The sequence below is a fragment of the Cololabis saira genome, chromosome 1, assembly GCF_033807715.1.
Source record: "Cololabis saira isolate AMF1-May2022 chromosome 1, fColSai1.1, whole genome shotgun sequence".
In the NCBI taxonomy this organism is placed as follows: Eukaryota; Metazoa; Chordata; class Actinopteri; order Beloniformes; family Belonidae; genus Cololabis; species Cololabis saira.
The window spans coordinates 37,535,363-37,549,358 of NC_084587.1; the positions used below are offsets into that span (position 1 = coordinate 37,535,363).

A 13,996-nucleotide genomic window follows, 5' to 3' on the forward strand; every position below is an offset into this window, starting at 1 on the left:
ATATTGGAAAATTTAACAGTTTTACATAATATGTAAATAAATGTCAATTTTTATTTTTCTCAGGAAACAAATTGGTTGTTTTAATTAAGTAATCTGTTGTGTTTTCTATTGAATATTTATAATTAGGCTTTAATTAATCCTAATGATTCTCAGTCAATTCTCTATAAAATACTATTTATTATAGCTTTTCACAGTTTCAAGTTATCAGTAGCCATTGTGGGATTTTCTTTCTTTAATGGATCCCATAAAATGTGTCCGTGTGTGTATTTTATTTTCAATAAATCATGTTCTCAACAAACCAGAGACTATTGTTGCTTGAATCAGAATTACAGCCATATAACATCAAACATCAAGTGTCATTTTGAATTATTGGTCAGTGAATTGGATTTTTTTCAATAATGTAATATCCTTGGCAGTTTGATGGAAGGAGATCAATAGAAAGATAAACAGGCTCTTTGTTTTGCTTTTTTGTCAGGTGGAGCTCCAGTTTCAGCTCAACAGACTGCCACTATGTGAGATGCAGTATGCCCTGGATCGCATCAAAGATAATAACATCCTTTTCCCTGATATCAGCCTGGTTCCCACTATCCCCTGGAGCCCTAACAGGTATGCAGGCCATAATGTGCACAAACACACATGCTTGTACATAAAGTAAGCTGTTATAAAACTTACGAAGTGGCCTTCTCTGATGCACTTTTTTAGAACATGATATACAATTAACACCGAGTAGCTGAGTCTTCAATTGAGTGATGGGAGGAATAAAACTGCATGTGTGTGAACAGCCCACCCATAGGTGCTGTTGCTTGCTGTCAGAGTGTGTGTTGTGTGTTTGAGAACAGTCTTACAATGGGGCAAAAAAGTATTTAGTCAGACACCAGTTGTGCAAGTTCTCCCACTTAAAAAGATAAGAGAGGCTCAAAATATTCAGAATATTTCGGTTTTGAGCAAGCCCAATTCTTATACCTTTTAAAATATTCTCACAGGGAATGCATTTTTATTTTTTTAACATGTATTGAATTTATATTTATTATGAAAAACATCTCTTTCGACCATGGCCTGTGTTTCCATTAACGTGACGTGAACTGCTTGACACAAAATGTAGATAATTGAATAAATGGATGAAGCCAAAGAAAAAGAAATTGCATTAATGGAATACTGTTTCATGTTGCTGTGTGAGAGAGGGAGCTGTCTATCACTGCTCACCAGCAAAGGCTTGAACACAAATGAAAAAGTCTACATTTTCCATTTATGTTGTTGCTCAAGACAGGGGAAATTGTTTCCACACAGCAGTATACACAGTTTCCCACAGCAAATGCAGCTTACTACACACTGTTTAATTATGCAGAAACTCCTTTAATACCTGCACATCCTATTAGTTTGACAAATACCCACCCAGTGGGGACGCTACCTCAATACGAGGGTTAAACATCCCTCGCCTTGCTGTTTGGCGGGCCGTTTGGAAATGCTTTCAGCTCCCTTCAGCTTTACATTTCTCTCTCTCTGAAGTTGGACAGGTGAGGAAGTGAGGCAGTAATCTTTATTGACAAGAGCCAAAGTTAGCTATAATCCCTCCTGATTTTCTTGGCTGCTGCTTTATCTGGACTCTGGAATGAGACTCATGTCAGCTTCATTTGTCTAAATTGGAATTTAGATAAGTCAAGATATTTTATCAAATGGAGACCAAGTCGTAAATTTGGATTATGTTTTAAACCACAGTTAATTATTTTGGTGGTTGTGGATGAACCTGTGATGAATGTGATTTTTTTTGATGCTGAATTCGTTCTGTATTAAAGCAAATCTTGGCTTTTCTTAATTATACTACATAGTTTAAATTTTAAAACATCATATCTTCTTAGTGTGAGGTTGCATCATAGCATCTTACGTTCACTGATGGAATATGTTGTCTGTCGCTCTAAATGTCTTACACTCCAGTAGTTAGGACAAGAAAGTAAGCAGATTAAATTAAAAGGAAGAAAAAAAAGAAATGCAGGGTTAGTTGGGGTGATGTTGTTGTTGTTGTTGAGGATGATGATGATGATGATGATGATGATGATGATGATGATCTGTACATTTTAGGACACAACTGAATCTTTAACGAAGCACATCAGGGTTGTACAGCTGTATTATATGTTGACCAACCAAACCTAAGGTTTTATGTATAAGATCGTGGAAAAGAAAATCATGAAATAAAATAAGATGAATACAAAGTCTGGTGGACACATTACATATGACAGTCATTATTTATGTGACAAAAGATAAACCAGAATCCAGAAGTAGTGTGTAACAGCTAATTTCTTGTTAAAAATTAGCTCCCCTGAGGTCCTGCCAAAGCTTTGCAATCAGATTGAAGTCTGGACTTTTACTGGGCCGTTGCAACAACATGCAGTAATGAAAAATGTTGAGCTGAGAATTGTGGCATAAATGTATCCGTTGTGACTTCTATCCAGGGGACATTGTTCCAGGAGGCTTCTGGGTTCTTCAGGTGCAGCATTGTAGGCCAAAGCTGTCCTGCCATATTCTTTTTAGAAGGGAGAATCTTTCTTGAGTCATACTTGTTGAGTTTTTTTTTCTATACTTTTATGAAATTTAAGTTAAAATGAAGACACTGAGTTTTGTAGTGTGAGATGTCGCTCTGAACTTGCTGAGATATCCGGTCCTTTCAATACAGAGGTGCTGTAGTATGAGCGTGTATGTGTGAATTTGCAAATGAGAAACAGTTTGAAAAGCGCTTTGTAGAACAGGGTTAAAAAAAGTAGCTAGATAAATGCGGACTATTTAACATTAACCTTGACTGCAAGGTAATATTTATGGAAATGTGTGTGAAAGTAGTTACTCTGATGCCAAAAATCAGCGGCTAACAATGTCCCCATCCTTCCTCTGCCTTCAGGCAGTGGGATGAGCAGCTGGATCCCCGTCTGAATGCCAAGCAGAAGGAGGCCATCCTGGCAATCACCACACCCCTCTCTATTCCCCTGCCTCCAATCCTCATCATTGGACCCTATGGCACCGGGAAGACCTTCACTCTGGCACAGGCTGTCAAGCACATCCTTCGCCAGGACAACAGCAGGTCTGTGCACGTGGACACTTTCTTATTTATTCTTTTGAGTAACTTTTACCAGTGTTGGGCACTAGCGGGGAACTCTTTTTCAGTTGCTGTAGTGATATTGTTAAAAGTGGACAATGAACGAAAGACGGCGAGACCCTTACAGCCCCCAGGTAACAGTAGCAGCAGTTGTGGTGGTTCACATCACTACAGATGCAGGTGCTCGTTAACAGATAAAGTACCCAGGTTCACATATTGAATACAGCCAACCCCAGATACTATGTTCAGATAAATCAACCATTTCAGGGTAATCCCCCTGAGCAGAGGGATGAATTGGAAGACAGGTTTTATTTGCAACAGATAAATTCAATAAAAATAATAAAATGAGTAGAATAACTATTTTAAACAAAAAATAATCTTTCTGTGTAAATAAAGTCTCCACACTGGCACTGTCTTCACATAAAAAATATCAAACATATACCGTATTGGCCCGAATATAAGACGACCCCCTCTTTTTCAAGACTCAAGTTTGAACACCAAATTCAATTTTTATACAGAATATAATTACAGTACATCCGTTACACCATATTTCACAGCCACTTTGCTACCGACTAGCGGCTAACCGGAACAGCTGGCTGAGCAGCGGCGGCTCGGCGGCTGCTTCGCCGCCGGGCTGCACACTCACCCGGGAGCCGCGGGGCGGCTCAACATCTCCCCCTACAGGCGCTAACCAGTAACTACAACAACAATGAAGTGGTATCGGTTCATGGTAATTGGTGGAGAATTTTTGCGAGTATATGAGAGCAGTATCGGCCCCGATACCAGTATTGGTATCGGGGTATCCTTAGCTGGAATATACTTGCTGTTTGAGCCTGCGTTCGCGTTGGTTTGAGCACACAACCAGCTGCGTTGTGTTCGGACCTCGCTCAAGCAACCACACGAAGAGAGCGCGTCTTACCGGCGCTTACCGGTCGGGGGCATTTGCAGATCGGAGTTGGAAAAGTAATAAAATATTTAGTTGTAGTATGGTGGAACAACAGATCCGCAAAACTTTCTGGCATTTTCTGACCTCCACATCAAGCCACTTGTTGTCAACTGGTGCTCTGACCTGCTCCAGCGCCACTCGCAGGCTAAGCGAGAACTGCAGGTTGCGCACGCGTTCAGTGTTTTTTGGAGTACATGCATGTGGACGCGTCAAACGCAGGATACGTGCGTCGGCCATGATGCGGTCGCGTCCTGAACAGCAAGTATATTGGCCCCTTAAGGCTGCGCCATGGAGTAGAAGGCACAGCGCTTCTCTGCTTCTAGCTGGCGCAGTGCCCCACGTGACGCTACAAGCCAATCACATTTCCTCTTCAGCTTAGAGCCGTTCTCCAACCCAGTGCTTCCAGTTGACTGTAGCTTGATTTAGTGACTTTTCAGACACCGTTAAGGAAACGCTAAGAAACAAAATTAGTGTCATTAGTGTCCTGTATTGAGTGACAGGCAGTGTGACAGGCAGAAGAGAGCTGTAGTGGGCGAGTCCTTTACTGCATTGACTGTGTGCAGTGGATGCAACTCTGATTTCAGCAGAGTGGGAGCTAATTACAGTTAACATGTAATCTTTAGTGGGCTGCGCTTTATTTAGTATTTCACACTTGTTTTATTGTCTGACAATAGAAAGTAAGTGGGGAAAAAAAACTTTGGGAATTCTGTTGTGTTAAATACTGATTCTGTGCACAGATAGATGGGAGAAGAAATTAGAGAGATGAATGACTTTCATGTAGACTTTTCACCTCATTAATTTCCAATAAAAGTACTTATCAACAGAGTGAGATGCTCGCAGAGACCACAGGGAAGAGGAGCATCCTAAATTAAAATATCGGCCTAAAATGTCCTGGAAAATATTTTCAGGGAAAGAGTGGGAACCCTGATGCACACAGAAAGACTCCCGCCGGGCCCGGTAGTCAAACCAGGAACCTTTTTGCTGTGAAGCAACAGTGCTAAGCACTTAGCCATCGTGTTGAGACAATTTTAAAATAAATTAAGTATTACATTTAAAACTGCACTTTATATTCAAATACTAAAAATAAGACTTTGGAAAATTATAAAGTTCTTTAAAAAAAAATCCACACATTATTTTGCCATTTTACAAGTAAATAAAGTATCCAAACTGACCTAAAGGTGGAACAAGTTCCTCAACTTTACTGCCAGATGTGGGAAAAACAACAGTTTTTCTAAATTGTGTGTGTGTGTAAACTTTTGGTTGTAACTGTATATGCTTATGAAATCAATACTCAAGAGCTCATTCTTTTACACTTGCTGTGTTATTGTAAACACAAAGCTAGTAAAGTGTAGGTTCAGTAACTTATGCACTCAAATGCATGTAGATAAATCCTGAACTCCGATATATCCATTGTGTTGAATTTCTTCTAGAGATTTTTGTTTGGAAATGTTTTGATGCGTGATGCTTCATTGCATTGTTGTGTTGGATGGATTTTGTCTACACCTGTTGATAAATAGGGAGTGACCATATTATTATAAACACTTATTTTGTTTCGTTGGGCAGTTAACCTGTGCCAAAGCCCTGAAAGCTTCTAGCGTTACTGAAATACGACAATTATTTTCTGGCAAACATGAAGTTCTTCAGCATCATGGGATTTTAATTGGTCCCTCTAAATAACTAGCCTTACCAGTGAGATATATAAATACGTCAGGTTGGATGGAAGACCAACTCAGGCGGAGGTTAAAAAAGCGCAAGTCAGCGTGTCGTCTCGGTCGGAGCTTCATGGTGGTGGTTGCCATGGTTTTGATATTTGAATTCAACAAAGCACAGCAGTCTGCTATGGTTGTGTGTGTATTTGAGCTTCTTTTTATGTTTGACTGTTTTATATGCCTTTTTCTTTGACTCTAAATAAAAGTGTCCTGGTTATTATGTCGACAAATTTGTGTCATCACATTAGATTGAGTTAGTTTGATTACAGTTTATTTCCTGGAGCCGAAATGGAAATCCATGTGAAGTGCTGCAGTCTCTCAAGTAATTTCACGTCAATAGGCTACACAATGTTGTGTAACAGTAACATGATTTTTTCATTTTATTTTTTCAAGATTTCCTTCCACTGGCATTCTTCTTGATTAGTGAGCTCCCTCTCTGAGTGCGGATGCCCACAGGAAATTCTGCTGCTCTTGAGTTGCAGGCAAAGCAATGTACCACTAGCACATACATGGTTCCCTGGTCTTTCTAAAAAATGGATGCAATAGTTGGACAGCGTCCCCTAACAGAAGCCAGCTTTCATTTATCTATCTTTTTTTTTTTTAAGTGTGCGTGTGCGTGCGCGTGCATGCAAGAATATATGTGTGTGTGTATAAGAAGGAAATCAGAAGATGGAAATTGGAATTATGACTGTTTTTATATGTTTGTTTCAATTGTGTTAATACAAAAACAACATCTCCTTTTATTCTCAGATTATTTTTGGTAGGTGAGCTCTCAGCCACTATGTATTCACTTCTTTTTCTTTTTCGACAGGGTGTTGATCTGCACTCATTCCAACAGTGCAGCTGACCTTTACATTAAGGATTACCTTCATCCTTATGTTGAAGCGGGCAATGTTCATGCCAGACCTCTCAGGTATAGTAACATATTTGCTTAACAACATTCACCTCCACTAACTATACTGTATGAGATGTCTGCGTTTCTTTGGACTTCACACAAATATAACATCTTTTTAACAATGTCTTATTAATTAAGTTGTATATGAATTTATATTTTATAGTCTTCGTATGGGAATAAAATTATCTGGGGACCTGCGATAATTTGTGATAATCATGGATGTCATCTGTGATTTTATTCAAATCCAAATGCTCCATGTCCAGGATTTGTGTAGTAAAAATGTATCAGCAAATTACCTGCCCTATTTCACTTCACACCAGGGTCATGAGATGATTTTAATCCCAACCAAATGCACATGTCAGTAATTCAGTGATGTGTGGGCTATAATCTTTTTCTTTTTTCTTTTTTTTTATTTGAAACTCCTCATTGCCTTTTCTACATTTCTCCTGGCGTAACTTTGGCAATTGCAGCGCACATAGTGTGATATTACTACTTCAGCCTATGTCCAGCCTATATCGTATAATTTGGAACGATAGAGAGATAAATGAACATTAAGCTTCACACGGAAACTTATGAAACAAGAAGTCCAGGTCAGCAGAACAGCGACTGAGATGAAGGCACATGTGGCTGCAACACGTAGTAAAGAAACCCTTTGTCTTCAAGCTCAAAGCCTCTCTGACAGCACAAAACCTTCAGGACTGCAACAAAAGCTCCAGACCTGGACTGGACCGAACTAAACACAGATGTCAGGGTGTAATTTCAGCATTACTGCAGGTCCAGGGGTAATTTTAGTCCAGTGCAAATAGGACATCAAGCTTCCTTGCATTGTATGAGAATATTTTTTTAAAACGTATTATATTTTAGGCTTAGCAAAATGCTAATTTCGACAGGGATTCTTCACATTCATGTGCGAATGCATCATAGGCCCACAAAGAATGGTGCTCCTATATGTTTTAATTGTGTTGATCAATAATTTGGCTTAACTTTCTTCTGTAAAGAAAAAGAGCTCTATTCACACGGCATACTTTCAGGCTTAGATCAAAGTGACATAGCTGTGTTATCTCAGAGTTTGTTGACTTTCAGCCAAATATACGTTTTGAGATAATAATATGTCCCTTGTAAGGGTAACGATATATTGCCAAGAGGAATATACTTAGAATAGGCAAGTGATGTACTACCTTTTAGATATTTGCCTTTGACCTAACATTCATTAAAGCTGTATTAAAGTCGTATCTTTAGTCTTCAGTATTGAGGACATTTCTGTCGGACTGGTCTGTTCTAACCAGAGAGCATCAGGCTCACAAACATCTATATTTCAGCTAATTTAACCCAGACTGATGAATTCATACATCAGAGAAAATGCCAAGTAACCGGGTTGTTTTTATTAACAGTGGAGTTGAGCAGACATTTGTTGGTCTTGGGGATGTGAACTTAAAAGTTCTCATGTTTTTTAGAATGACCTTGAGGCAACACACAGCGACTTGCACACACATATGGACAGTTTTCTTCCACTGTATCAGTGACTTGTAATCAGATTTTAAACAACCACAGTTGTACCCAACGACAGCTGGATGATGCGTGGCTTGACAGACGGGGCTCAGTGTGTCAGCCCAGTGTTTGTGTCAACACACACAAGCCAAAGGAACATGTGCACAATTTATGACTTGCTTCTCATGAGGGTTTCATCCAATTACAATAGTTTCCATAGTAAATTCTGTCAAAAATAGATCTTAAAATTGTGGAGAGAAATTGTCAAAGCAACATCACAAGGAAAATATCTGCAAAGTATTTAATTTCAGGCTGTCTGAACTCTCTGTGTTGAGTTTTCTTCAGAGCCTTGAAATTCTTCCTCAAAGAAAACAAATTATTGACAAAAAATTGACTCATCACATTCCACATCTTAAAAATGAATCTTTTTGATGTTTACTCATTAATATTCTGACCCAGCGTTTTCAGAGACTCAAATGCTAAATGACAAATTAGAACTAATATTGCATTACAATAATTATGATTGTGAGTAAATATATTTAATTACCAGACTTCACAATGGCCGGGTTTCCCAGATCTGACCTCTCTTAAGGACTTAAGAGAGGTTCAAAGAAGGTTTCACTTAAGAGAGAACCCTAAGATACGGGTGTTTCCCAGATGACTTCTTAACACCGTTCTTTAGTTTCGCTCTTTCAGAAACTCTTTGGAGCAGCTGTCCGGTTCTGAAACCAAATCAATCGATGCCAGGCAAATCGATCACCGATCACTATCAGCGCATTTTCACACGCAGCACTGCTACCTAACGCACTAATTCCCTGCTGCCTGTGCGTTATAATGAAAAATTAAGATGATAAATATAATTCAATGACCCTTTTTCATCCAAACGGTGCGTTACTCCGTTATTTCTGGCTACAGTGAGGCTTTTTTTCCCCACACGCAGAGACCGAGAGGAAACGTGGTGGGCGTGTGTGTGCGTTCAAAAACATGAGCCAAGAGAATGCGAGTTTCGCAAATCGCAACGTGGAATTACAGCAAACCCTGGTTTTTCGCAGGGGTTATGTTCCAAAAAGAACCCGTGATAAGTGAAATTCTTTTTACAATTATAGAGGGCTTCTAATTGCGGAGATCAGAACCGCCTCGCACGTATTCCACTGCTCTTCTGAGACGCTGCATCCCGACTCGCACTGCAGCGTCTTTTTATCCTAAACCCCGCGGTGGATGTGGGTTTTTTCAAGAGAAGAAAATAGTTATGGGTCGTTGTCTTCGCTCTTTTTTCTTCTGGGCAAAAAGATTCTTTAATATAAAGCGACACCATTGATTATATTTGAGACTGTAATGAACGATTCATCAAAGGATCCCGTTCAGCTGCTGCTTCCCTGTCATCACACATGTAGGTGCTCGGGCTCGGGCTCGGGCTCGGGCAGGAGGCTCGGTGTCACGGCTGCTTGGACAGCCCGGTCCGACACACGTCCAGGGGACTGAAGTGCTGACGCACCAATGCGTTCATATAAACAGTTCTGCTTCGCGCACGGTGACGCGGTTGATTTGCAGCGAGAACATGCTGTATAGCAGCCAAATTATCAAATAAATGATATTCATGATGATCGTTTTATTTGTGCGTAATGCATAAAGCATATACAGGAACACACTTGTTATTCCTTATTTTTCTTTTTTTCCCCCCTTTGCTGTCACCAATAAATGCTAAACAATATAAATCTAAAGTATAAAATAGATCAAAATTTGTGCGGGGTGCATTGTTTTAATATCTCATTGCTTGGTGTGATATTGATTTGCCTGACGCGGCTGGATCTGTGAGTCTTTGTTCACTAAGATGGTTGTAAAGACTGGGTCAGCAGCATCTTTCATTTCCTTCTTAATGAAAGAGATACTTAAGCTAAGAGCAACTCTGGGAAACGCGATTTTCTTTCACAGGCTCCTTAAGAAGGTTTGAAAGAAGTCTTTCGCTGTTAAGAACTACTTAACTGATCTGGGAAACCCGGCCAATGTCTGTTTTTCCTGTTGTCTGGGCTACGTATGTCTTTATCCTGGTCTTTGTGCTGTCTTTGATCTCTGCAGGGTATACTTCAGGAACCGCTGGGTTAAGACGGTCCACCCAGTGGTCCAGCAGTACTGTCTCATCTCCAGCACACAGGTCACTTTCCAGATGCCCACAAGGGAGAACATCCTCAGGCACCGCGTTGTTGTGGTCACCCTCAGCACATCCCAGTACCTCTGCCAGCTGGACTTGGAACCTGGTTAGTCCTGAAAATGAGTTGGTTATCTAAAATATAAGTAAGGGCTAAAAGTCGGTGGACAAAGTCAAAGTCGGTGTACAGGAAATGGGTATAGAGAGAGGGGGGACGAACCTGCGCTGCCTGCACAAGGGCAATAGCCTCTGTAAATGGCACCCCTCAAGCCACTGAGCTGTCCAGGGCCCAACACTTTTACTTTTTTTAATGAAGTTTTTAGGATTCATAGTACGTTAAGAGATTCTCTTGAAGGGGCCATGCTCTATCAAGTATGCTGACTTAAAACTTGTGTCTGTGGTAGAGACAGCGTGGATGTTTTTAAATGTATATTCTAGGGCTGGGCGATATGGACCAAAAGTCATATCTCGATATTTTCTAGCTGAATGGCGATACTCGATATATATCGATATTTTTTCTGTGCTATAAGTGGGGTTTCCCCCAAAGCATTATAGCATAGCATCTCTGTTAGCTTCATTTTTTTCTGAGGCAAACCCTTAAAAAAACAGCCAGTTTTAATACAAAGCCTCGTGCCAAATGTCACACAGGTTCCTTTATTAACAGAGGTCTGCACAATATCAAAATGTATAAAACAAATGAAATAAAAATAAACTGCCTGCATATATAGAATAAAAATGCTTCTTGAATAAAATAAAACATAACAATTAAATTAAAATACACTGTGCAATTAATACAATGTAGACAGTAACAGGCAGACTTTTCCACTGAGGTTGACAGTTGTGCAAATAACAAAACATTTGTGCAACCTCAAATAAAACATTCAAGTCAATTTGTCACAAAAAAGGCTATATCAAAATCAAATTATTATTATTTTTTTTTAATAATCGATATAAACGATATTGTCTCGTACCATATCGCGTTTAAAAATATATCGATATATATTAAAATCTCGATATATCGCCCAGCCCTAGTATATTCCTTTTTTTCTCTCTTTTTTTACCTTGCATTCTGAAGGAATATGATGTTCTCTTGTGATACATTGTGTTTATGCATACAGTCCTTGTACAATCAGTGTTTCTTTTCTTACCTGTAAGCAAATACAGCTCTGTTCAGTTAGTCTTCTGTTGTTTGCTCATTTTCTGGCTCTGACAGCACTGTTTTAGTGAGGGTGGAAACTCATTTAAGTTGTGAGAAAGATGTGGAAAACAAACAAATTTGTCGGCGCAAGATAAGAACCGACACTAATGTGTCGGTGGAGGTTGCTTTGTTTGCTACTTGGGAACACCATCTGCCTGTTTCTAAAGTGTTTTACATTATTGTCCCCCCTCCCTGCACCTCATGTCTATTGCTCTCCTGGTGTTTGATGGCAGTGAAAATCACCAGGAAATTAACCAATTCAAGGCCAGTAAATCTTCTAAGTAGCAATATAAAATCCCCCACCCCAAAGACATGGATCCCACTCCACATAGCTTATTTATTTGTGCACGTATATGCATTTTTAAGCATGTATGAATGAGGCTTAAGCTCAGATTGCTCTGATTACCACTGGCACCACTTTTGCTTTTACCTTCCAGATCCTTCCCGTCTCTCCCTTCAACACATGCTATTTTTCCAGCTACTTGTTTTCTTTAGACTTTATTGTGATGTCTCGTAGGATTATGTCATGTCTTATCACTACTGCTTTCAGTTCATCCTCGGGGGCTCTCTGCTGGATGTTTTTTTGTATCTTTGTTGTTTCACCCTGGATGGTGGCTTTGATGCTCACCAATTACTGACCTCTTTCCTCTTTGCAGTCTCATGGTGTTGGACACATTGTGAGGCCTTTTCTTGACTTGATATTAATGACTTGCATCTCTTGTGGCCAGGCTACTATACCAGCGGGGTACCTAAATACTGGCAACGCATATGTGGTGATGGCTTGAACTTTGTTTCTGCCTATTCAGCTGGCTCCCCAGGATCTGTCTTGCTCTTTTCAAATATTTGGCTGGGGATGACTTCCTATACATCTGATATGTTGTCTTCTAGTTGTTCGACCCCCTCAGTTGATTGTTTTGTCCATTTATTATTATAATTCTGTTGGAGTGCATTCATTTAGTCAAAATGACATTCTGATGTCGGAGCTGTATGTCCTTGTGAGGTGGATCAGTACAAATCTCTGTTAACCATGTAGAAGAGGTGGGAAGTGGGCGGGTTGGAGCGAAGCTGCGGTGACGTATTTGATTGTGTGATCTAAACGGAGAAGACAACAACACTGAAGATGTAGAACCTGGAGGAGATGATAGATGTGCTGCTGGGTCTGTGGCTTGTGTTCGATATCAAGTAAAAAAAATGAGAGTGAAAGAAGCTTCAAGCGGCAACGCTTTTTTTTTTTTTTTGTTTGTCTCAGCGCTGATGAAAAGTCAAGTGTGAGCCGGGAGCGGCTGAGAAGTGACCGAGCGCCTGGTAGATCTGATCGTTCCTTATCGCCCGTCTAGATCCCTTTTTAATTCTCTCCTCAGCCACCAGGTTTATGAACATCTGCACCTCAGAGTTGGATCACGAAACAGACTTTTGCGCTCCCATTGCCTGTCGGATAAAATGAGGAAGCCGCGAGTCGCTCCTTCACTGATTCCTGCTTCCTTACTCAAACGTCTGACGGCCCCGCCCCCGACCAATCGGTGGCGCGTAGTTTAAGGACGTCAGATGCAGGCCGACTCAGCACGCTTAGAACCTCGGCAGAATAGATGCAGAAAAAGTATCAACTCGGCACGCCTCCACCCGCCTCGGCCTGTAGTGGAAAAGCGCAAAACGGGGGGCGTGTCGAGTCGCGCTGAGTAGGTACTAGTGTAAAAGCGTCATTTGTTTCTCAGATTTCAGTGGCTCAGGTACTGGAAGTATGCAGTACATTTTATGCAGTTTTTTCTTTATTGCATATTTTAACTGTTCATACAACCAGCTTACATCTTTACATGCAGCCTTGATCTTGTTTTCTAGCTCTCTCTGCCATGGAGGACTCTGCTTCCTGCATGTGGTGTTAACTTTGTAGCCAAGCATCACTAGGATCTTTGTTGTGCTGTACACAAGCTGATTAGTCTTAAAGAAGTTTAAAGACAGTATTGTTTCATTTAGTCCCAGGTAACAAAAAGCTTTAGATATTAACTCTTCCAGGTTCTATGTCTAATCATTGCAAAAATGAAAATGCTAAAATGTTATTTCAAAGGTACCACAACTAAATTATTAGGGCAGTGGCAGGTTGAATAAATGTAGCCTTCTATTCAGTTGAGGAAGATTGCATATCAACAACAAACCAGTCAGTTTATTAATTCTTAAAGCAATGTTGGATAAACAGATAATTGAATAAGCTGACTACAGAACAAATGTTGGTATTCTATAAGGTAGTGTAGTATTTTTCTTTTTCAGCAGACATGATAAACATTAAATACTGTAATAAAGTAAGTAAATTTTCATCTCATAATAAATGTGTTCCTAGAGTGGCTCACACTGTGAAGGAACAATGGAACATCAAAGAACAATTATTGAAAACGTTTTGTCTAAACCAAGCTTACAAAATTTCTTGAGACGATGACATGATGTTGGCTAATCGTTCCAGTCCAAGCTTTCAAAGACTTTGTGTTGAAAAAGATAAAAAGAGACTAAAAGGAAAAGTGTGAGAGAATGGGGCTGTGATTG

General features: G+C 40.0%; 1 protein-coding gene across 2 annotated transcripts in view; it reads left to right on the forward strand.

Moving 5' to 3' along the window:
• Positions 1-13,996, forward strand: part of helz (helicase with zinc finger) — a 71,740-nt gene that overhangs the window by 24,400 nt on the left and 33,344 nt on the right. For both annotated transcript variants that reach the window (XM_061722201.1, XM_061722193.1), the window contains exons 15-18: positions 476-606; positions 2,888-3,067; positions 6,549-6,650; positions 10,197-10,375. In XM_061722201.1, coding sequence (XP_061578185.1) covers positions 476-606; positions 2,888-3,067; positions 6,549-6,650; positions 10,197-10,375 — 592 coding nt within the window. The remainder of the gene's footprint in view (positions 1-475; positions 607-2,887; positions 3,068-6,548; positions 6,651-10,196; positions 10,376-13,996) is intronic.